The 24,162-nt window shown below is 38.1% G+C and overlaps 2 protein-coding genes across 9 annotated transcripts in view; one reads left to right on the top strand and one right to left on the bottom strand.

The window, feature by feature from the left end:
- Positions 1–1,414: 1,414 nt before the first annotated feature.
- ZNF639 (zinc finger protein 639) lies at positions 1,415–19,766 on the bottom strand. 8 transcript variants are annotated; one of them, XM_070791604.1, is made up of 8 exons: positions 19,533–19,765; positions 18,703–18,787; positions 16,189–16,271; positions 15,282–15,353; positions 11,541–11,609; positions 10,439–10,549; positions 8,272–8,406; positions 1,415–8,122 (listed from the first exon to the last, which is right to left on the bottom strand). In XM_070791604.1, the coding sequence occupies exons 5-8, from the start codon at positions 11,596–11,598 to the stop codon at positions 6,969–6,971; spliced, it is 1,458 nt and encodes a 485-aa protein (XP_070647705.1). In that variant the 5' UTR covers positions 11,599–11,609; positions 15,282–15,353; positions 16,189–16,271; positions 18,703–18,787; positions 19,533–19,765; the 3' UTR covers positions 1,415–6,968. The 8 variants fall into 8 exon arrangements, with proteins under 8 accessions (XP_070647705.1, XP_070647716.1, XP_070647711.1 ...); XM_070791615.1 differs by lacking the exon at positions 19,533–19,765 and adding an exon at positions 19,315–19,441; XM_070791610.1 differs by lacking the exon at positions 18,703–18,787.
- KCNMB3 (potassium calcium-activated channel subfamily M regulatory beta subunit 3) overlaps positions 19,474–24,162 on the top strand; it is a 78,249-nt gene continuing 73,560 nt past the window's right edge. Inside the window, 2 exon segments of the mRNA XM_070791636.1 lie at positions 19,474–19,596; positions 20,847–21,016. The gene's annotated coding sequence lies outside the window, so the exon portion shown is untranslated.

A 24,162-nucleotide genomic window follows, 5' to 3' on the forward strand; every position in this document is an offset into this window, starting at 1 on the left:
CAAACATTTCTATATGCAAAATCAATATTTCAAAATTCAGAAGCTTTCCTACAAATATGCAGTAACCAATTAGAAAACAAAAGCATGACAAAGCAACCAAAACTAAAGAATCTAGTTATTGACTTAACAAAAACTGCATACAATCTTTATGGAAAATTTTTTAAAGAACATTAAAAGAGACCTAAGTAAATGGAGAAATATACAATGTTTATGAAAGCAAAGATTTAACACTACAATGATGTCAATTCCCTCTAAAATGGTCATAATTATAACGCAATTTCAACAAGACTTTAGATGGAATTTGGAACTAATTCTAAATTTACATGGAAGAAGGAAAGTCCACCAACAGCTAAAAAAAATTCTCAAAAGAAGAGTGAAGAGAATAAATTCACACTACCTGATATTGAGACATACTGTACTGAGCTGCACACTACCTGATATTAAGACATACTATACTGAGCTGAGCTTTCTGTGCTTTATAGCAGTTTCCACTAGCTATTTATTTTACACATGGGATGGGGGTTGGGGAGTGAGATCCAAAAGGGTGGGGATATATGCACACATAGAGCTGACTCATTTGATTGTACAACAGAAACATAACACTGTAAAGCAATCATACTCCAATTAAAAGAAAGACATACTGGAAAGCTGTAATGTTTTAAGTAACTGTTAAAACATGTGAAACCTGCAGGAACAAACAGGAATATAATGAATACAGACACAAATCTCTATGCCAATTATGCCCATGCGGAGTGATATATGATCAAATTGTTATCATGAATCACTGGGAGAAGAATGCATTATTTAACAAATAGTACTGATGAAATTGGCTCACTTGAATGAACAAAAACTTGAATCATTCTTACACACAGAGAAATTCAGACCTAAACACAAAAGGTACAACCAGAACATTACTAGGAGAAAATGTGGGAAAACAGTTCTGTGACTTTGGGGTTAAAGAGGAGTTTGTTAACAAGATTGTAGAAAGCACAAGGTTGTGCTTTCCAACAAGGTGGTAGAAAGCAGAACCTGTAAGGTAAAATGTGATGGATCTATCCACAGTAAATGTGAAGATTTCTGTTCAACAAAAGACATCAGCAATGGATGACAATCTGGAAATCTATTCTTTGCAGTGTATATCATCAACAAAGGACCAATAATTTAAAATTTTAAAGAACTTCTCAAAAGTAACCAGAAAACCCAATAGAAAAGTGGACAAAGGGCAACTCCCTGGTGGTCCAGTGGTTAGGACATTGGGCTTTCACTGCAAAAACAAACAAAAAACAAAGCATATGCAGAAGCACTTCACGAAATGAGAAACCCAAGTGTCTCATGAACATATTGAGACATTTCTAATCTTGTTAGTAATCAAACAATGCAAATTCAAACAATAGTAACATACTGCTTTATGCCCTTCAGATTTACCAAAATCAATTCACTTTATTGTCTATAAGGATGCAGGGAAACATGATCATCTGATGGGTGTATAAACTTGAGCCAGTCTGGATATTTTGGACATATTTAATCACAAGCATACAAAATATACTTACAGAAAGCCCACATCCCCCCAAGGGATAAAAAAAAAAATTTCCCAAACACCTTAACACATACAAGAATGTTTATGGTAGCATTATATAGAAAGTGAACAGTTAGAAACACAAAAGGCACTCAGCTTCATATTTAACTGGAGTTCAGAAGAACAGCAGAGAAGAGTTTCCTGCTCTATATGGTAAATGCATATGGCTTGAGAAGAGACATTCGACATTCCATAGTTGTTTAAACAGACTAGTAGTGAAACTAGTTTTTAAGGAGTTGAAAGAAAAACTTGGTAACATTACATCCATTGTCCTTGGTTAGTCATGCAATTTATAGTTAGCTAACAGGGACTAGAAAATAAGGTCTCATGCCATGATCCAGTACTCCCCATTACATTATTTTCTCTCTTCAGTTGTCTGGTATGACATTTCACTGAAAAAATAGGGTGCATTTTCACTTTTTCTAAAATTCTTTGAAGAGTGGTAGAGAGTTATAAGTCCTATTTATTATAGCTTAAAAAGCACTCAACTAATATTAGTGAACCATTTTTTGAGCTATAAATAAGAAGTTTAGATAAGGATTTTGTATTCTCAAATTTGTCATCTGTGTTTTACCTATTTTTTCCATATCGATATATCATTATTTACTTCATGTTTTTCTTTAAACATTTGCTTAAAAAAAAAAAATCAGTTCTGTCCTAAGTAAAAATATTCATGAATGAGATTTGATGTGTTACATTTTACAACATATAATTTAAAACCATAAAATAAAATGATATACTATATACAATTATTTTTATGTAATGTGCTTTATGGGTCTGGATTAGATGATTTCTGAGGTTCCTTCCAAATTAACATTCTGTCATTCCGTGTTAGTTTTTCTACTTTAGCAATTTAGTTGTTCAATAAAGAATCTAATCAACTATAATCTTATAACCATAAGGAAGTGCTATGAGGGAACTCCCTGGTGGTCCAGTGTTTAGGACTAAGCGCTTTCACTACTGTGGCCTGGGTTCAGTCTCTGGTTGGGGAATTAAGACTCCACAAGTTGTGCGGCACAGCCAGAAAGAAAAGTACCATGATATTCTGCTTCTTAAAAATCTAAAATAGACACATTAAAATTTATAAATTCACTACTTCTGTTAGACAGGAAATTATAAAATATTTACAGGGTGTAGAAGTGAGTGATGAGGTATATGGTATGAAAGGAGTAAGTTATTTTAACAGTTTGGAGAATAGAGAGAAGGAAGAATTAAGACATCCACTCTCCTTGCTAACTGGGAAAATTTTACTCTCTTGAGACTTTCTGAAAACCCAAATGAGGTAAGAAAGGGTTGCAAAGAGAAGGGTAATCAGTCATAGAATATAGCTTGAGCAATATATTTCAGAAACATAAGGTTATAGCAGAGAAGTGATAACCCTAAATAAAATGTGCAAGGTAGGCAAGAAAAAAGAATTCAATACTCTCACATTTCAGCCAGCCAAAATCCAAACATCATGGTAAATGGTCTTTAGGCAGAGGATCAAAACCAAAAACTAACACCCCTCCCCCAAACACAACAAAAAACCACCCATCACCCACCAGAAATGATGCTTCTGTGTTATTTTCATTTGATTCCAATTCCTAATCTTAGCTTACTCTGAAGAATAAGTGCAAAAGTACTATTTCATCTGTAATGTTTTTCAGTAGCAGACACTATCTAGGTATTAAAAACTAGAAAACATGGAGTTTTTATTCAAAATATACTTTTCATTAAAATTTTCAGTTCAATATTTTTAGCAGCAAAAAAAAAAAAAAAAAGATTTTCCAGGTCATTATCTGTTGCCTATTTAAAACTCAAAATAAACAACAATAAACTTAACAGTTACGACAACAAAAATTCCTTTAAAAAAAGAATTTAAAGTCATTCTTTTTAAAATATGTGAATAAAACCACTAGATAATACAATATTCCTATTTAGCAATGTGAGAAAATTGTTTCTTTTTACAATAAAGAAATTACTTTTCACAAATGTGATTTATTTTAGGTTCAGGGAGTTACTAGTTTAATATCAAGGTTATTAAAGAGGATGAACTTAGTAAGGAAGTCGTGGTGATGCTTTAATGTGGAAACTCTTTGTATAGAAAATTATTTTTCAAATCAGTATAGAGCAAACATCATTAAATTTTTGTTTTTTAAACTTGTAAATTGAGCATGTAATTTCATATAAACATGTAAATTACATGTGACTTTAGGCTTTTTGTATTTATATTTTACACCATAAACGTACACAGTTCTTTCTCTTAGATTTGAATGTTGTCTTAAGATATTAATTTATGGAAAGCTAAACCAATATAAAGTATATTTAAAATTCATAAACCCAATGCCATGAATAGAAATTCTAATAGATACTCTGTATCTTCAGTCATCAGAACTGAAAGTTACAAAAGACTCTATCTTCAAAAGTTCATTTTTAATTTACGGGGATAAGACTGTTAATTGTAGTGTAAAACTGACTAACCAAATTTGCTTCTCTGTTGGGATTTACAGTTAATCATTAACAATTTATTTTCAGTTAAGTAAGTAGTATTGATTATTTTAAGTCAACCTGCTTCCCAGGAGGATTGTGGCTCGTTGATTTTTATTAGCTTTTTCAAATTTATGTCATTTATAGTGCTTTTAAGTCATCAGAATTCCATTAAAAATTTATCACAGTAGTTTGGGGGATGTATTAACCTGCTTGTAAAAGGTAGTAAGACTGAGAAAACAAGCTAAGATAAACTGTAAAGTGCCAGGAATTAATTCAATGCTTTGAAAATCAGATTTAAAAATTAGGAATATTGTTAGCTTACTAGGGGAAAAAAGCCCCAGAAACCCGTATATGCTACACCTGCGAATAATTCAGCAATCACCTAACAAGCTGCGGACCCTGTGAAAAGAAGAAACTGGTTAGTATGTGATGATAAATATTCAGAGGAACCTAAGAAAGGCAATTTAAAATGTGAAAACTGGCAGATTTACAAGCAGGAAGAGAGGCTTTTGAATACCACCCAACTATTTTCAAATAACACTCATTTCAAGGTGAAGATGAAAGGAAAAAAACAAAAGATCCATCATGACTGTTCCCTGCTGTCAATAATTCTATTGTGTATTCTGTTATGTATTCTCAAATCACAAGAGTACAGTGGAAATATGTCTTTGAGTAGAAAAAATCCAGAAGCAGTTAGAAAATTTTCTTTTTAGGTAAGTTTGTTTTTCCAAAAAAGTTCATTAAACTAAAAACATAACTTGCTACTGCAGCAATTTAATGGTCACTCATAGGTTTATTTGAAGGCTGAGTCAATGCAAAAAGATTTTATTGGACAAACTGGAAGTAAAATGTGGCCTCAAGCTGCAGATTCATCAAAAAAGCACCAAATTATATGGTTCTAAAACTTGGATTTAATGCCTTGAGTTGTTCCATTACAATCTCTAATTTGATTACTAATGCCTGATCAAAAATGTAATGCTATAAGATACACAATTAGAAAATAAAAACAAACCAAGTCATTACTTAAGGTTTGTTTTCTGAAAATCAAATTCCTGAAGCTGAATGGATATTGAAAAAGTATAAAAACCGAATTACCAAGAAGCCAATTCTTGGCTAGGATAAGTAGTCATGAAAAATATCCCAAGGACAAAGCTCAGATTTTTATAACATGGTGTAATGGAAACATCACTAGACTGGAATAACTTGGATTCCACTCCTGTCTGCTCTAACTGGTTTTGTGACCTCGGCCTAATAATAACCTGTTTCTATAAGAAACATAGAAAACAAAAGGGTGTAGATCAGATGGCTTCTAAGGTTTTCTTCCAATTTAATTACAATTTTAAGTCTTGTAAGAAATGTTTTTATCAGACAGCCCTACCTGGAATGTTATAATCAGATGGAATGGTAATTTCTAGGAATACAAGTATGCATATATGACAAAAGGGTGGAAATAAAAATGGTTTTGAAAAACTTATTGCTGTCACTATTTACAAAACAGAATAAACTCCAATGGGTCCTATGAGAAAACCATAGGTCATAAACCAGTCTTTTCAACTATATTAATATTCCTGAGTGACAAATAGTTTGCTAGCAGCAATGTTTATTATATTTGAGGCCAATGATGCACAAAATACCATTTTCTTGATAGTACTTAAGAAGCTGTTACTGAATTGTGGTGGTTGTGTCTCCCTCAGTCTCCCCAGTTCATATGTTGAAGTAATGGAATATGACCTTTTTTGGGGATAGTGTCTTTATTAGGTTAAAATGAGCTTGGCAAGGTAGGCCTTAATCCAATGACTGCTTGGTTCCTTGTAAAAAGGAGACAGACTTGGACACAGGGAGACCATGTGAACGTGAAGATGACCATATATAAGTCAAGGAGAGTAGCCGAGAACAGATTCTTCCTTTATGGAACCAACTATGCTAACATTTCAATTTTGAATTTCTAGCCTCTACAACTGTGAGACAATAAACTTCTACTTTTTAAGCCACTCAGTTTGTGATAATTTGTTATGGCAGCCACAGAAAATACAGATGCTAAGATTGATTTACCATTATCAAAAGTAATTTATACTTTCTCATAACAGCAACCCCAACCTCTCATACCTTCCTATTTCTAATACTTCAGTGGGTTTTCTCAGAAAACAAATGATTTGGTATCAGAAGTTCAGGCATGACTTTGCAATTGCATAACTGAAAATGAAATATGAACAGATTATAAATGACCTACTTCATTTATAAATGAGTTATGAAATGTCCTTTATCGTTTAACCCCTTTATCAGTTCCTCCCCATCTAAGATTATTTAGCACATGGATAGGGGCTAAAATAAGGATTACAGAAAAAAAAAAGATTGCCAAGAAAATCACATCTTTCCCTCTTACCGTAACACGGGGCTCCTAGTGTCACTGAAAGACTCACACAGATGGAGAGTCCACTGTCTTGGGGATAGGAACTACTGGGGAATGCAAAAGCAGGGTCTGGATCTTGTTAACGGGATTATCAGTGGACTTAACTGTGCATTATGCAGCACTTTAGCTCTGGAAGTGCAGTACTTTAATGACTTCATCCATGAAAGATTGATCTTGTTTTGAGTTTAAAGAAGAAAAAGTCTCTAACACCTGTATTTATGGAAGGAAAACTGTAGTTTCTTTAGTGTATGTTTCCTATCAACAAAATCAGAGCACATGCAAGAAACACGATGACAGTCACCCAAAGTGGTTAAAACTACGAATGCACTGAAAATACCACATTTAGGATACAACTATATACTGAAAAGGCAGCAATGCCAAGAAAATGGGCAATTAAAAAGATCTTGTTAAAGACAATTCTCACAAGTTGTGTTTAAAATCATCCATTTTAACATTTTCAAAATAGTTGAATTTATTATTTCATATCAACATTATGGAAGTTAAAGAGAATAATCAAGTTGTTTCATGGACTGGAAGGTGACTTATTAATTCCCTTTCATTTCCAAACCTCATCAGGCAGTCACTACATTTATGAGGTAAATCAGCTGAATGCTTGAAATCTAGATGAATTTTAAGATCTTCAATCTGTCCTGTTGAATATTCACAGTATTGACATAAATAAATCCCTTCAGATAAATGTGAATTTAAATGTTTGCAATATTCTAGCATACTTGAGAAGCCTTTCCCACAGTCATCACAAACATGAGGAAAAATTTTAGTATGTTCAATAGCAACATGTCTGTTAACATTTGTATGAAGTCTACTCCGAAACCCACATACTTGACAAACAAAGAAGTTTTTACATTTGTCAAATGTGATTTTGCTTAAGAGGCTATACTGTCCATGTTCTCCATTGTTATACTTATCACTTAACTCTATTAATTTACATGCATGCTCATTTACCACATGGCTATGCAAGTCTTCTGGATCATTCGTTTCATGTTCACAGAACTGACACAAGTACTGTTCATCGCAGCTGTGCTCCTGGAAATGCAGGTAGAGTTCACTGCTTGAGGAGAACTGAACGTCACATTGCTCACACCAATAAAGGTGATCACTAAAATGGGTGTCTGCAATGTGCTGGCTGAGGTTCTCAAAAATTACAGTCTTATAATCACAGTATTTACATATGTAGGGGTCCTCTTCATGGAGTTTGGCATGTTCGATCAGAAGCATGTTGGTAGAGAAACTCTCTTTGCATACTCGACACACGTTTGAATCAGTACGCTTGTGCTTCAAGATCATATGCTGCTTTAAATCAGAAAAATATTTGCTGTTGAACTCACAAAGTTCACATTTATAGAGGCCACTGCTATTAGCTCTCAGTAAAGGCCATTTCTGCTGGGCAGTCACATTCAAAGCTTGGCTCTTGTCAACAATTTTGCAAAGTTTAGCTGGTGGCTCTTCATCAGTTTGGTCTTGGAGACTCTCAGAGGAATTGTTTTCTGTCTCTATATCATAGTCTTCAGAAATTGCATGCACTTCTGCGGCAATTGGAACATCTTCAGCAGTGTGAACTTCTATGGGGCTCTCCTCTTGGGTTTGCTGGTGGACTGATTCAGGGGAGTCACAGTCTTCATCACAAATTTCAATATCAGCAGATTTTTCTGAAAAACAAAGCAAGACTATTATTATTACTAAATAAGACCTATTATTTACTATTATTAAATAGTAATTGGCAAAAAGAAATTTATTTTACTTTTTATTTTTTTCACTGAACTATACAAAATGTGCAGATGCAATTAGTTTCTCTTACCTGTAGGAAAGGCAGCATGGTCTAGAATTCTAAGTACAGGACTGGGAACCAAGTAGTTTTGATTTCTGTTTCTGGCTTTGATTCCATCTGTAAATTTTGGCAATTCATTTGATGTCTCTGTATCAGAATCATCATCTATAAAAAAAAGAATTTGGAAAAATACTTATTATTTATATCAATCAAAACATTAAACATTACATGGACAAACTGAAATGCCAGTCACTAGAGAAAACTGGGCTTCAATATCATGTCTTTTTTAAAAAGACTTTATTTCTCAGAAGTTTCAAATTTACAAAAAATAAGAAGGTAATACAGAGAATTCCCACATATACTGCATTCAGTTTCTCCATTAACATCTTACATTGTTTGTTATAACAATGACCAAATGCTGGTAAGCTATCATTAACTAAAGTCCATACTTCATCCAGATTTTCTTAGTCTTTATCTAATATCCTTTTTCTGTTCCAAGGTCCCATCTAGGATACATAACATTTATTTGTCATATCTCTAGGCTACTGCTAGCTGTGGCAGTTTCTCAGACTTCCCTTGCTTTTGATGACCATGACAATCCTAAGGAGACTGGTCAGGTATTTTGCGGGATGCCTCATCAATTAACTTTGCTTTTTCATCATTAGACTGGGATGGCTCAGGCGGTAAAGCGTCTGCCCGAAATGCAGGAAATCCGGGTTCGATCCTTGGGTTGGGAAGATCCCCTGGAGAAGGAAATGGCAACCCACTCCAGTACTCTTGCCTAGAAAATTCCATGGATGGAGGAGCCTGGTGGGCCACAGTCCACGGGTTCGCAAAGAGTTGGACACGACTGAGCGACTTCCCTTTCCCTTATGGATTATTTGAAGGTAAACAGAGGCAAACTGCCTTAAAAATCACATCATATAGAGAGTAGAAACTATTAACATTATTATGACTGCTGACATTGAACTTGATAACCTGGGGCTTTATCAGGTTTCTCCACTGTAAAGTCACTCTTTTACTTTCCATACTCTACACTTTGGAATTAAGTTACTGAGCACAGTCCAAAACTTATGGAGTGGACAGTTATGCTTCACCTCCTTGAGGGAGCATTAGCTATGTAAATAATCTGGAGTTCTTCTGTACAGATTTGTTTATTCTCCCTTATTTATTTATTCTATCATTTATTTATACCAGTATGGACTCATGGATATTTATTTTATACTTTGGGTTATAGTTCAATTTCTCCCCCTCTCATACTGTTTTAGCTTTGGCTACTGGGAGCTCTTTAGTTGGCTCCTTATGCTCCTTTGGCATACTTGTATTGAATGACTCTATATGTTAAGTACTTTCTTATTTTCTCGCACAACAAAATGCTCCAGGCTCATCTTTTAGGTTTCCTGCTCCAGAACTAGAATCAGCCATTTCTCCAAGAAGCCCTCATTCTTCTTATTGGAAAATGGTATTAGAAACCAAGATCAGGGCACTAGATGTGCTCATTGCTACTGGGATGTCATTTCTGTTAGACTCTCAGTTAACAGAGCAAAAAATATGTGCATGTGTACTACTACAAATATACTGACATCCCGTAAATGTTTCTGTATGTAACTGTGTCTATATTAAGCCAAATATGAGTTCATACTGATGTCTCTGACTGAATGTTGTTTAAATGACCACATCCTTCACCTTGTGTTCTTTCCTTCCATTAGCCCTCCAAACTGAAATGTACAGCTGAACAGAAGAACTGTGTGTAACACTGTTCTTTTTGTGTGTTTTGTTTTTTTTTTTTTTTTTGCTACTCTACACGGCACTTAGGATCTTAGTTCTCTAACCAGGGATTAAGCCTGTACCCCCTGCAGTGGAAGAAAGGCGTCTTAACCACTGGACCATCAGGGAACTCCCTGAAATACCACTGTTCTTAACTTTTCATCATAAATACTCAAAACTCTGGGTCACTCCTGCTTCGCCACCAATTCCTAGCTGACTAAAACTGATAGAGGAGGATGTGTTTTTGATGTATATGTTTGAAATAATGTTAAAGATTAAAATTCACTTACCCAAAAGTCTCTTGTTTTCTTAAAACAAGTTTAGATACTTGCTCATTTTGAAACCATCACTTTTACTCACATTTTCAAATAGGAAATGAAAAATTATAAAAGCAATTTGAATGAAAATATTTTGGAAAATTTAAATATACCTTTGTTGTCAAAATATTTTAAGTCTGGTTGTCTCATAGAACAAACACTGTAACAATGATCAGAAAAAATTCCATTGAATCCATCTGCAATTCTGCTTATTCCAGAGGAATCTGAACATAAAACAAAATTTAAGAATTTTCAAGCACACGGAACACATAAACATCTACTGACAGCCATCTCTTTATCCAACATAAAGAAATTTTCATAGTATTGGTAATAAAGTGTTACTATTTCCCTCAATTCTGAAGGCTTTCATAATTCAGATATTGACTTTGAGCTTTGAAAGAACCATAAATTATACAATTTAAAATATAATACTTTGAAACACACTAAGATACAATTCCCATGGTCAAGAGTCCCACAAAATATGAATATGCAATAAATGTGTTAATTGCAAAAGACACTGAATTAACTACCAAGCAGATCTGCCATGTACTGCAGAGAAAGCATAATACACAGAGGAAGGTCTGAGGACCAGTTAGAACTTCTGAAGACAGTCATTTCAACTCTTGCCTCGGAAGGGCCAGTTAGGTAGACCAGGTTTAATTTCCTCAGATATGAAAAACAAGTAGGCTGGGTTGGTTAACAGGTATACCTGAGACTGCCCCAAGTATACATGTGCATAGCATATAGGTCAAGACCTCTTATTTGCCAAGATAGTAGAGCCAATCTCAAAGAAAAGATCTAAATTTATGCAATCAAAATGAAACTTACAACATTTCTGAAAATAATGTACAGGATAGTTTTTTTTCAATGATGCAAAATAGCTTTGATCAAGGTTATTATTAAGACTTAAGCACAAGCTTGGGAAACACAGACAAATCTCAATTATGCTATGTAAGTATGTAACTTGGATATCTAATCTTAAATATCTATAAACTATGAGGATTAAAATAAATGTTTGTTAAATTTTTATGTATGCCTAGTACACAGCAGACATTGAGAAATATATTTTCAGAGAATTTACTTAGGTTCCTCTTATGCAGAAGTTGACCCAGATATTTAACTCTAATCAGATCATTTATGAGAAAATGGATGGAAACACAATTGCATGGGAATTAAACATTGCCTAACTTTTAAATATTTTAATCGTACACTGACCTGAATAACGAGAAGGATGTAAAGTCTTCCTTTTTCTTTTTTTAGGATATTCATTCATATCTTTTTAATCTAAAAGATGGAAAAATTTAACAAATACATCACAGTAACAAGTGTTAATATTGTTATGGAAATTTATTCTAATAAAAAAATTGGCTGGCGATAGGAAATGTGTGCATCACATAAAAATTGACTTCATGAGTGAAATGTTAAACAATCTTGCTTATATTTTGGATTTACTTTTCTGATCAAGTTTAAAGGCAGGACACTGAGATCTGTTTTCTTTCTCCCTGAGGTTGAGAACTTTTCAAATGTTGATGTAATTGTGAAAATTGAATAATTACATAAGCCTAATGCTTATCTTTTATAAAAGAAAAATGGTACCTATGGCACCAAATTAAGAGTTTTATAGGTATATTTCTTACAGTTGGGAATATTTTGACAGTTTTGAAGCCACAGTTCAGTTCAGTTCAGTTCAGTCGCTCAGTCTTGTTTGACTCTTTTGCAACGCCATGAACTGCAGCACGCCGGGCCTCCCTGTCCATCACCAACTCCCGGAGTCCACCCAAACCCATGTCCATTGAGTCGGTAATGCCATCCAACCATCTCATCCTCTGTCGTCCCCTTCTCCTCCTGTCCTCAATCTTTCCCAGCATCAGGGTCTTTTCAAATGAGTCAGCTCTTCGCATCAGGTGGCCAAAGTACTGGAGTTTCAGCTTCAACATCAGTCCTGCCAATGAACAGCCAGGACTGATCTCCTATAGGATGGACTGGTTGGATCTCCTTGAAGTCCATGGGACTCTCAAGAGTCTTCTCCAACACCACAGTTCAAAAGCATCAATTCTTTGGCACTCAGCTCTCTTTATAGTCCAACTCTCACATCCATCCATGACCACTGGAAAAACCATAGCCTTGACTAGACGGACCTTTGTTGACACAATAATGTCTCTGCTTTTTAATACGCTGTCTAGGTTGGTCGTAACTTTCCTTCCAAGGAGTAAATGTCTTTTAATTTCATGGCTGCAATCACCATCTGCAGTGATTTTGGAGCCCAGAAAAATAAAGTCAGCCACTGTTTCCCCATCTATTTGCCATGAAATGATGGGACCGGATGCCATGATCTTAGATTTCTGAATATTGAGCTCTAAGTCAACGTTTTCACTCTCCACTTTCACTTTCAAGAGGCTCTTTAGTTCCTCTTCACTTTCTGCCATAAGGGTGGTGTCATCTGCATATCTGAGGTTATTGATATTTCTCCCGGCATTCTTGATTCCAGCTTGTGCTTCCTCCAGCCCAGTGTTTCTCATGATGTACTCTGCATAGAAGTTAAATAAGCAGGGTGACAGTATACAGCCTTGACATACTCCTTTGCCTATTTGGAACCAGTCTGTTGTTCCATGTCCAGTTCTAACTGTTGCTTCCTGACCTGCATATAGGTTTCTCAAGAGGCAGGTCAGGTGGCCTGGTATTCCCATCTCTTGAAGAATTTTCCACAGTTTATTGTGATCCACACAGTCAAAGGCTTTGGCATAGTTAATAAAGCAGAAACAGATGTTTTTCTGGAACTCTCTTGCTTTTTCCATGATCCAGTAATGTTGGCAATTTGATCTCTGGTTCCTCTGCCTTTTCTAAAACCAGCTTGAACATCTGGAAGTTCACAGTTCACATATAGCTGAACCTTGGCTAGGAGAACTTTGATCATTACTTTACTAGCTAGTGTGTGAGATGAGTGCAACTATGTGGTAGTTTGAGCATTCTTTGGCATTGCCTTTCTTTGGGATTGGAATGAAAACTGACCTTTTCCAATCCTGTGGCCACTGCTGAGTTTTCTAAATTTCCTGGCATATTGAGTGCAGCACTTTCACAGCATCATCTTTTAGGATTTGAAATAGCTCAACTGGAATTCCATCACTTCCACTAGCTTTGTTCATAGTGATGCTTTCTAAGGCCCACTTGACCTCACATTCCAGGATGTCTGGCTCTAGGTGAGTAATCACATCATTGTGATTATCTGGGTTGTGAAGATCTTTTTTGTACAGTTCTTCTGTGTATTCTTGCCACCTCTTCTTAATATCTTCTGCTTCTATTATGTCCCTACCATTTCTGTCCTTTATTGAGCCCATCTCTGAATGAAATATTCCCTTGGTATCTCTGATATTCTTGAAGAGATCGCTAGTCTTTCCCATTCTATTGTTTTCCTCTATTTCTTTGCATTGATCACTGAGGAAGGCTTTCTTCTCTCTCCTTGCTATTCTTTGGAACTCTGCATTCAAATGGGTATATCTTTCCTTTTCTCCTTTGCTTTTAGCTTCCCTTCTATTCACAGCTATTTGTAAGGCCTCCTCAGACAGCCATTTTGCTTTTTTGCATTTCTTTTTCTTGGGGATGGTCTTGGTTCCTGTCTCCTGTAAAATGCCATGAACCTCCATCCATAGTTCATCAGGCACTCTGTCTGTCAGATCAAGTCCCTTAAATCTATTTTTCACTTCCATTGTATAATCATAAGGGATTTGATTTAGGTCATACCTGAATGGTCTAGTGGTTTTCTCCACTTTCTTTAAGTCTGAATTTGGCAAGAAGGAGCTCATGATCTGAGCCACAGTCAGCTCCTGGTCTTGTTTTTGCTGACTAGTATAGAGCTTCTCCATCTTTGGCTGCAAAGAATATAATCAATCTGATTTCAGTGTTGACCATCTGGTGATGTCCATGTGTAGAGTTTTCTCTTGTGTTGTTGGAAGAGAGTGTTTGCTATAACCAGTGCATTCTCTTGGCAGAACTCCATTAGCCTTTGCCCTGCTTCATTCCATACTCCAAGGCAAAATTTGCCTGTTACTCCAGGTATTTCTTGATTTCCTACTTTTGCATTCCAGTCCCCTATACTGAAAAGGACATCTTTTTTGGGTGTTAGTTCTAAAAGGTTTTGTAGGTCTTCACAGAAGCATTCAGCTTCTTCAACATTACTGATCGGGGCATAGACTTGAATTACAATGATATTGAATGGTTTGCCTTGGAAATGAACAGAGATCATTCTGTCATTTTTGAGATTGCATCCAAGTACTGCATTTTGGACTCTGCTGTTGACCATGATGGCTACTCCATTCCTTCTAAGGGATTCCTGCCCACAGTAGTAGATATAATGGTCATCTGAGTTAAATTCTCCCATTCCAGTCCACCTTAGTTCACCGATTCCTAAAATGTCGACATTCACTCTTGCCATCTCCTGTTTGACCACTTCCAATTTGCCTTGATTCGTGGACCTGACATTCCAGGTTCCTATGCAATATTGCTCTTTACAGCATCAAACCTTGCTTCTATCAGCAGTCCCATCCACAACTGGGTGTTGTTTTTGCTTTGGCTGCATCCCTTCATTCTTTCTGGAGTTACTTCTCCACTGATCACCAGTAGCATATTCGGCACCTACCAACTTGGGGAGTTCATCTTTCAGTGTCCTATCTTTTTGTCTTTTCATGCTGTTCATGGGGTTCCCAAGGCAAGAATACTGAAGCCACACACTCCCTTAAAAAAAATACTGTCACAAATTTATATTAATCCTCTGGCTTCAGAGGGGGGGAAAAATCACCCTCATCATTCAGAGGCTCAGAATACAATTTTCAAGAAAAAATCCTTTGCTTACTCATGAGGTCACACTCAACATTCTATTGAGAACAAAAGAGATGTGGCAGCTATTGAATAAATATCCATAGACTGTTATAAAACTGACTAGTTTTACCATATCCCACTTACTTGGTGTAATTCTTAATACTGGAGTGAGGAAAACTGAATTACAGGGAAGTTTTCACAGATGGTGAAATATGTCTGTAGGAAAAATAGGACAAAAGTCTTATGAGCAAAAATGTAGTTCATTTCTGAGACTCAAGGTACCAGATGTTAGTTAACTGGGAAGCTATACAGAATTAACTCAAGTACAATATTCTTTTCAATACATACTCTATTAAGTACTAAAACTTGTATAAATTGATAAATATGTGACTATATGTAAATATGTGTCATATTTCTTTCAAGTGAATTTACCTTCTAAAGCTATCTTAACACCAAAAAAGGAACATAAATAAATACACAGGAATATAAATCTCATTAATTTATTTGTGTGTGCTCAGTTGAGTCCAACGTCTTTAAACCCCATGAACTGTAGCCTGCCAGGCTCCTCTGTCCATGGGATTCTCCAGGCAAGAATATTGGAGTGGACTGCAATTTCCTACTCCAGGGGATCTTCCCCACCCAGGGACTGAATCTCCTTCTCCTTCTCTTTCATTATTCAGTCACAATGAAAACCAATACAATCAAAGCTGACAAATTAGTACAGGCTTTTTTTTATCTCTTTTTTTGGCTGCACTGGGGTGGCTTGTGGGATCGTAATTCTCTGACCAAGGTTAGAACACATGCCCCCTGCTGTGGAAGCACGGAGTTCTAATCACTGGACCACCAGGGAATTCCCAAATTACAGATTTTAAACTGTTTAAATCCTCCTTATAGATTGTTAATAGAAGAATAATAATGATCATTTACTGGGCACCAACTATATACCAGGCTGTGAACATACTTTATTATTTAAACCTATGATTAGAAAAATCTATAACACGCTCTCCAAATCACTATTATCTACCCTTTGTTACTGATAAAGAGAGCTTACCAGGTGGCTCAGTGGTAAAGAATCTGCTTGCACTGTAGAAGATGCAGGAGATACAGGTTGGGACCCTGGGTCAGGAAGATCCCCTGGAAAAAGAAATGGCAACACACTTCAGTATTCTTACCTGGAAAATCCCATGGACAAAGGAACCATCGCAGAGTTTGACACAACATAATGGCTATACAACAATTGATAAGGAAATTGAGGCATAAACTTAAGTCAGGGGAATAGTAAATAAGTGACAGGGTTGAACAGAGATCTAACTTGAACATAAGATTTTCAAGTCTATGCTTTTAATCTCTTTTATTTATAGAAATAGGGAGATAAATTAATCAGTCCAACTGAAGTAGTAGTGTTAGAATCAGAACTCTTTCCTCCATTTCAGATTAGTGTTCTTTCTACTATAGCAGTGGGAAAATAAGGAATGTCAGAGAAAAAACGCATTGTAAAGTTTCTTCTGTGAACTTATAAGCTTCTTTTCTTATCACCACGGTGATACAGGTACACAGTAGGTAGAACTTGGCATCATTGGAACTTGAGGTGCACATACTATTTTTGCTGCTTTATTAAGTGCTGGGTATATCAATACTGGGCTTCCTAGGAAGAAGTGGTAAAGAAACCGCCTCCCAATGCAGGAGACTCAGGTTTGATCCCTGGGTTGGGAAGAGCCTCTGAAGAAGGAAACAGCTACCCACTCCAGAATTCCTGCCTGGGAAATACCGTGGACAGAGGAGAATGGTGGGAAATACACAGCTCATGGGGTCACAAGAGTTGGACACAACTTACCTACTAAACAGTAACAAATCATCAGCACTATACATAATGTAATCATACACTTAAAGTGCTGCTGAATTTACTGCGAATTTTCTTTATTTGATTTTTCACAACAATCCTGTGAGGTAGATAGAAGGGCTACTATCAAATCTACTCCAATTTTACTGAGGAAACAAATTCATTGAAGGTGAAGTCAACTAAGTAGAAGAGCCAGCAATGAAACAGTGTGTCTTCTGACTTCTGGGTTTACAATTGTGTGATTAAATCTTCATTTCTAATCACTGTCACCAGCAAGTTACATCTTGCTCCCAGTCCTTAGTCAGCCACCAACTGGGAGGAGGGTGAGGGAATCACTCAAAGAAACTGACAACCATGATATTTGCAGAAATGATGTCAACATGTATAATGCCTCATCTAACAATGCAAATTAGCATTCCCTGAACTCACCCCATCAAGTGTATTAAAAAAAAAAAAAACAGCTGTTTTCATATTTATGTAATAAACTAAAATCTTAAGACTTATTTCTAATACTTCTTTTGTACAGAATTTATACAGCTGAAAGCTTTATGCTTCATGTTCTAAATGTTTTACACATATCAGACAGAACACTGAAAACTGTCAGCCGAGCATTTCAAACACTTCAAACTCTTTCAAAGAAGCAAGGAAACCAAGAATGGCATTAGAATTAATGTTGCAAGCTGGCTTGGATTCAGACTGTCAGGTGAAAAGAACAGGATTACCTTGATCAGGAAATGTTTGAGTCCTACCTAGTGCTGAACAATATCCAAAAGTTTACAGGGCCTCCTTTAAGCAAGATGGTAAAATGCCCACTCAAGACCAAAAATGCTAACCACCCTTCATTTCAGCAAATGCTTTTATGTGCCTTTTGTGTGTATAACTGCCCTGATGAACTCTGGCTTTTTACCTAAGGATGTCATAAACACATTTGCTCACTAGTCCTCCTCTTTTAATGGGAAGATTCTGAACATGCAATTTTTCACTCCTCTTCCTCACTTAAAAAAACTAGATAAAATTAATATATGTCACTGTAGTAAACTCAGAAGAAAAAATAATTAAATCACTTAGAATCTATTCATCCAGAAAAAACACTGTTAACATGTTCTCCCCTGGTAGCTCAGTGGTAAGGAATCTGCCTGCAATGAAGGAGACACAAGAGAAACGGGTTGGAAAGATCCCCTGGAGAAGGAAATGGCAACCCACTCTGGTACTCTTGCCTGGGAAATTCCATGGACAGAGGAGCCTGGTGGGCTACAGGCTATGGGGTTGCAAAAGAGCTGTACAAGGCTTAGCGACTTAACATTTTAAAGTATAGACATGTAGACATTATCTCATGCTAAGGGATTCATACATACTTTAAATTTACAAAAAGCTAACCATGCCATCCAAAACACTCATTAAAAAAAAAAAAAAGCAACTTAGAAGACATTTGTCATCATCTTTCCAACTGTCATTTTTTCAACAATAAGAACGTCTAAGTACAAACCACAATACAGATTGGCAGACTCCTTTCGGCAGTCAGCACTTGTATCGGACGTCAACCTTTTTAAGACCTTTCATGCAGTGTAAATATATATGACAAGCATTTACAATAAAAAGCTGGTTTTATACTACAGAGTTTTAGAAGCATGTTCTTCCCCAGCTTCATTTTGAAACAAGTATATGTCTTTTGAAAGACATGAAAACACAGAAATGCTGCAGGAGGAAACTTGAACTAGAACCCACCACACGTCCCATTTAGTGTCAGTCTTTGCTTTATCACTTTGCTTAGAGATAAACTGCCTCAAATCACTCTTGTCCCTAGGTTGTACTGAAAAACAAAACCAAAATGGTTAGAAGTACCCTAATAAGTGCCTTAGACTATATGGCTGGGGACTTAAGAGCCTGAAGCTTGCGACTCCCGGCGCGGGCAAAGGATGCGCCGCCGGAGGGTCACCACGCCAGCCGGCAGGGCCTGAGGGCCAGCGTGGCACGGATGGGGGCCCGGGGCCCAGAGAGGCCGCGCAGGAGCCACCGGGACCCGGCTTCTCCACCGCGCGCCACGTACTGGCCCCATCCGGGCCCGGCGACTAGCCAGGAGTCCCAAGTCCCGACCCCAAAGGCACCATTCGGAAAAAAATGCAGCGGGGGACCGAGGCCAGCCGGGGCCGAGATGCCCTCAGCAAGGGGTGGAACTGCCTTCGGGATGGGGGAGGGGCGCGCCATCCCGCCAGAAAACGAAGGCAGGGTTTCAGTTTTAAAGGCGCCATCCGGTCTTCCCTGCCCTCTCCCGCAGGAAGCTGCGCCCACGGCCCTTGCAGCAGTCCGGGGCCCGGGCCGCTCCGCCCTCACACTCACCAGTCCCCGGGGCCCGCCCGGCCAGCCCAGGCGGCGGCCGAGACGCCCGAGCGCGGGCGGAGGGGTAGCGCAGCCCTGCCCGCAGGCGCTCGGCGGCAGGCGGCGCCGCTCTGGCCCTGGAGCTCCCCGGCGCTCCGCCGGGCGGGCCCCACTCCCTCCCCGCGCGCCCTACGCCCAGCCTGCGAGGCCCCCGGCCCAGGCTCCGCGGCCGCACTCACCGCCTCGCTCCGCGCCTGCGCCGCACGCCTCAGGGGCCCGCCGAGAGGGCGGGGAGGTGACGAGGTGAGAGTCGGGGCCGGGGAGCGAGCGGCGTGGCCTCGCCTCGCTCCCGGGCTAGGAGGGACCACCGGCCTCCAGCCCCGGGGCTGGCCCGGCAGCCCGCGCCCCCTGCAGGCACCTCCGCGCCTTCGCGGGTGCCTTCCGGGAGGGGTACGGCGCGTCCCGGAAAGAGCGGGTGATTCCACCCTCTAGAATTACTCCTAGCGAGGCTGCCGAGGGAACTCCCTCCACCACCACCGCCCTGCTCTCCCTCCCGCCCAGAGGAAGTGGGGGGAGCAGCAACGCGCGCCAGACGCCCTTTTCCCACCAAGTTCCTCCACGGGGACAGGCGAGAATGGTCTTGGTCGGGTTAGGCAAGGCATGTGGCATTTCAAACCGCAAAGAGTGGAATGCCGCCTGTTGGGGACGAAAAGGGCAGCCGTCCGCAATGCAGGAGGGGAAATTTAAAAGATCGCGGATCATTCTTAGTCTTTATCCTAATTCCCTGCCTCAAAAAATGTTGGTGGAATGAATGTGACATGATGGCGGATTGGATTAGATGATTTCACTTTTTCTGACCTTGAGTTTCTAGGAGCAGATGTAGAGAGGATAGCGACTGAACTGAACTGAACTGACTGAAGTAAACTTGGAAACGGGGTGTGATCACACGTTTAATGTTTTTGACAAAGAGTTAAGGTTGTTAGTCCAAATTTACAAATTAGTAAAGTGAGCTTGTGAGGGTGTAGAGGCTAGGTTTTATTCATTAATGATTGTTAAGTGGATGATGCGGCCCTTCTGGATTATCATGTGCCCAAGGTCACTAGTAGGACTGCAATACGTGTTTTTTTCTTTCATCGTGTGTGTGCTTTTCTTGGTTACCACATACTAACCAATCAACCACCAGATAGTAATAATCATAGACCTTAATTGGACCCCATCAGCTAACTCCCAGGAGATAAAATCATATTTGAAAGAGACACTAGTGTGTGAGACAATTTTTACAATCTCATAACGTTTACGTGTGTGCTCAGCTCAAATAAATATTTACGAATGCTGACATGGCCTGAATAAAGTACGAAGAGGTTTAGAGGCACATTTTAATCCTAGTATAGTTAGTTATGGCACGGAATAGGGAATTGACACAGGTTTCTGGAATTTGTAAAGAACAGAGTTTCATTCCCCCCTCTCCTGGAGGGTTGTTTCTTGACCAGATACTGTGGGGGCCACAAGGGGGTGGTATGGAACCACTTTTAAGGCCCCTTCTCTGCCTGCAGTGATGAAAATCAGGCGAAGGTCCTGGGTAAGAGGAGGTGGTTTTGCCCGCCAACGCCTTGGTTCCGCTAGCGTCGTGCTCTGGCCTCGAGAGCCTTTCGCGCTGGCAGCAGCTGGACATCAGCTCACTGTTGGCTAAGCCGACTCTTCTGAGAACAAGCTCATAGAAAAGGTACACCTCAACTAAATGTGGACTTTATTTCTTTCACCTCTTCTCTGCCTGGGACAGTAGTGTAATGAATCTATCTTTGATTTGGAGTATGTTTCTTTATTGACTTAAGAGATATTAACCTGTTTTCTATTGGTTTGTGAATAATAAGATAATTCCCACAGTGAGCCTCTGTTAAATAAATTACTGGCAAAGAGTCTCACGCTCTGAGCATAATTTGCCAAAAACCTGAGCACTTTATTTTTTGTAAACTTGAATATGATTCCTGGCCATTTTTATTTCTTTTGTGAATGATCAGTTTATGTCCTTTGTCCATTTTTCTAAGTTTGTCTTTTTTTATTTTTAAATTTTATTTTATTTTTTAACTTTACAATATTGTATTGGTTTTGCCATATATCAACATGAATCCGCCAAAGGTATACACATGTCCCCCATCCTGAACCCTCCTCCCTCCTCCCTCCCTGTACCATCCCTCTGGGTCGTCCCAGTGTACCAGCCCCTAGCATCCAGTATCGTGCATCGAACCTGGAGTGGCGACTTGTTTCATATATGATATTATACATGTTTCAATGCCATTCTCCCAAATCATCCCACCCTCTCCCTCTCCCACAGAGTCCAAAAGACTGTTCTGTACATCAGTGTCTCTTTTGCTGTCTTGTATACAGGGTTATTGTTACCATCTTTCTAAATTCCATATATATGCGTTAGTATACTATATTGATGTTTTTCTTTCTGGCTTACTTCACTCTGTATAACAGGCTCCAGTTTCATCCACCTCATTAGAACTGATTCAAATGTATTCCTTTTATTGGCTGAGTAATACTCCATTGTGTATGTGTACCACAGCTTTCTTATCCATTCATCTGCTGATGGACATCTAGGTTGCTTCCATGTCCTGGCTATTATAAACAGTGCTGCGATGAACATTGGGGTACACGTGTCTCTTTCAGTTCTGGTTTCCTCAGTGTGTATGCCCAGCAATGGGATTGCTGGGTCATAAGGCAGTTCTATTTCCAGTTTTTTAAGGAATCTCCACACTGTTCTCCATGGTGCCTGTACTAGTTTGCATTCCCACCAACAGTGTAAGAGGGTTCCCTTTTCTCCACACCCTCTCCAGCATTTATAGCTTGTAGACTTTTGGATAGCAGCCATTCTGACTGGAGTGAAATGGTACCTCATAGTGGTTTTGATTTGTATTTCTCTGATAATGAGTGATGTTGAGCATCTTTTCATGTGTTTGTTAGCCATCTGTATGTCTTCTTTGGAGAAATGTCTATTTAGTTCTTTGGCCCAGTTTTTGATTGGGTCAATTATTTTTCTGGAATTGAGCTGTAGGAGTTGCTTGTATATTTTTGAGATTAGTTGTTTGTCAGTTGCTTCATTTGCTATTATTTTCTCCCATTCTGAAGGCTGTCTTTTCACCTTGCTTATAGTTTCCTTTGTTGTGCAGAAACTTTTAATTTTAATTAGGTCTCATTTGTTTATTTTTGCTTTTATTTCCAATATTCTGGGAGGTGGGTCATAGAGGATCCTGCTGTGATGTATGTTGGAGAGTGTTTTGCCTATGTTCTCCTCTAGGAGTTTTATAGTTTCTGGTCTTACGTTGAGATCTTTAATCCATTTTGAGTTTATTTTTGTGTATGGTGTTAGAAAGTGTTCTAGTTTCATTCTTTTACAAGTGGTTGACCAATTTTCCCAGTACCACTTGTTAAAGAAATTGTCTTTAATCCATTGTATATTCTTGCCTCCTAAGGTGTCCATAGGTGCATGGATTTATCTCTGGGATTTCTGTTTTGTTCCATTGATCTATATTTCTGTCTTTGTGCCAGCACCATACTGTCTTGATGACTGTGGATTTGTAGTATAGCCTGAAGTCAGGCAGGTTGATTCCTCCAGTTCCATTCTTCTTTCTCAAGATTGCTTTGGCTATTCGAGGTTTTTTGTATTTCCATACAAATTGTGAAATTGTTTTTTCTAGCTCTGTGAAGAATACTGTTGGTAGCTTGATAGGGATTGCATTGAATCTATAGATTGCTTTGGGTAGTATACTCATTTTCACTATATTGATTCTTCCGATCCATGAACGTGGTATATTTCTCCATCTATTAATGTCCTCTTTGATTTCTTTCATCAGTGTTTTATAGTTTTCTATATATAGGTCTTTAGTTTCTTTAGGTAGATATATTCCTAAGTATTTTATTCTTTTCATTGCAATGGTGAATGGAATTATTTCCTTAATTTCTCTTTCTATTTTCTCATTATTAGTGTATAGGAATGCAAGGGATTTCTGTGTGTTGATTTTATATCCTGCAACTTTACTATATTCATTGATTAGTTCTAGTAATTTTCTGGTGGAGTCTTTAGGGTTTTCTATGTAGAGGATCATGTCATCTGCAAACAGTGAGAATTTTACTTCTTTTCCAATTTGGATTCCTTTTATTTCTTTTTCTGCTCTGATTGCTGTGGCCAAAACTTCCAAAACTATGTGAAGTTTGCCTTTTTTTTAAAAAATTAAGGTTTTAAATGTTTTATCTGAGATGTATGTTACGTGTGTTTCTTCCTGGTTTGTTTTTACTTTCTTTAATGGCACAAACATTTAAAATTGTAAAATCAAGTCTGTTATTCTTTTCCAAGTTCTATTGTTGCCTTACATTGAAATAACCTTTTGTCCTACACAAGATCTTGCATTTTTTACTTTAACTTTTTAATTGATCTGTAATTTATTTTGTGAGATGTGATGTGAGATGAGGAAAACTTTTTCTGTCGTATTTCTTTTTTCTTACTTCTCTCCATTTTGTATAACAGCCTGAAATAAAATTTCTGAGAATAACTTCATCTGACATTCAAGTAACTTCCTAAGGCATTCTAATTTTAACTGCATCTGCATCACTAGGAGGTGATTGTTAAAATATAGAGGCCTGTGCTGTAGCTTGGGAGTGTCTAGTTGGGTAAGTCTGAGATGGAGCCTATTGTTGTTCAGTTGCTCAGTTGTGCCTGACTCTTTGTGACCCCATGGATGCCAGGCTTCCCTGTCCTTCACCGTCTTCCAGAACTTGCTCAAACTCATGTCCATTGAGTCAGTGATGCCATCCAACCATCTCATTCTCTGTTGTCCCCTCCTCCTCCTACCTTCAATTTTTCCCAGCATC

The sequence above is a fragment of the Bos indicus genome, chromosome 1 (assembly GCF_029378745.1).
Source record: "Bos indicus isolate NIAB-ARS_2022 breed Sahiwal x Tharparkar chromosome 1, NIAB-ARS_B.indTharparkar_mat_pri_1.0, whole genome shotgun sequence".
Taxonomy (NCBI): Eukaryota; Metazoa; Chordata; class Mammalia; order Artiodactyla; family Bovidae; genus Bos; species Bos indicus.

What these genes read in the sequence shown, in the direction of transcription:
- ZNF639 (XM_070791631.1), bottom strand. Translation starts at nt 11,598, where the DNA reads ATGAATGAATATCCTAAAAAAAGAAAAAGGAAGACTTTACATCCTTCT. An exon ending in AAAATATTTTGACAACAAAG is followed by an intron (nt 8,407 to 10,438) that starts GTATATTTAAAT and finishes TTTTTTTTATAG; the next exon opens with ATGATGATTCTGATACAGAG. An exon ending in CCATGCTGCCTTTCCTACAG is followed by an intron (nt 8,123 to 8,271) that starts GTAAGAGAAACT and finishes TTTGTTTTTCAG; the next exon opens with AAAAATCTGCTGATATTGAA.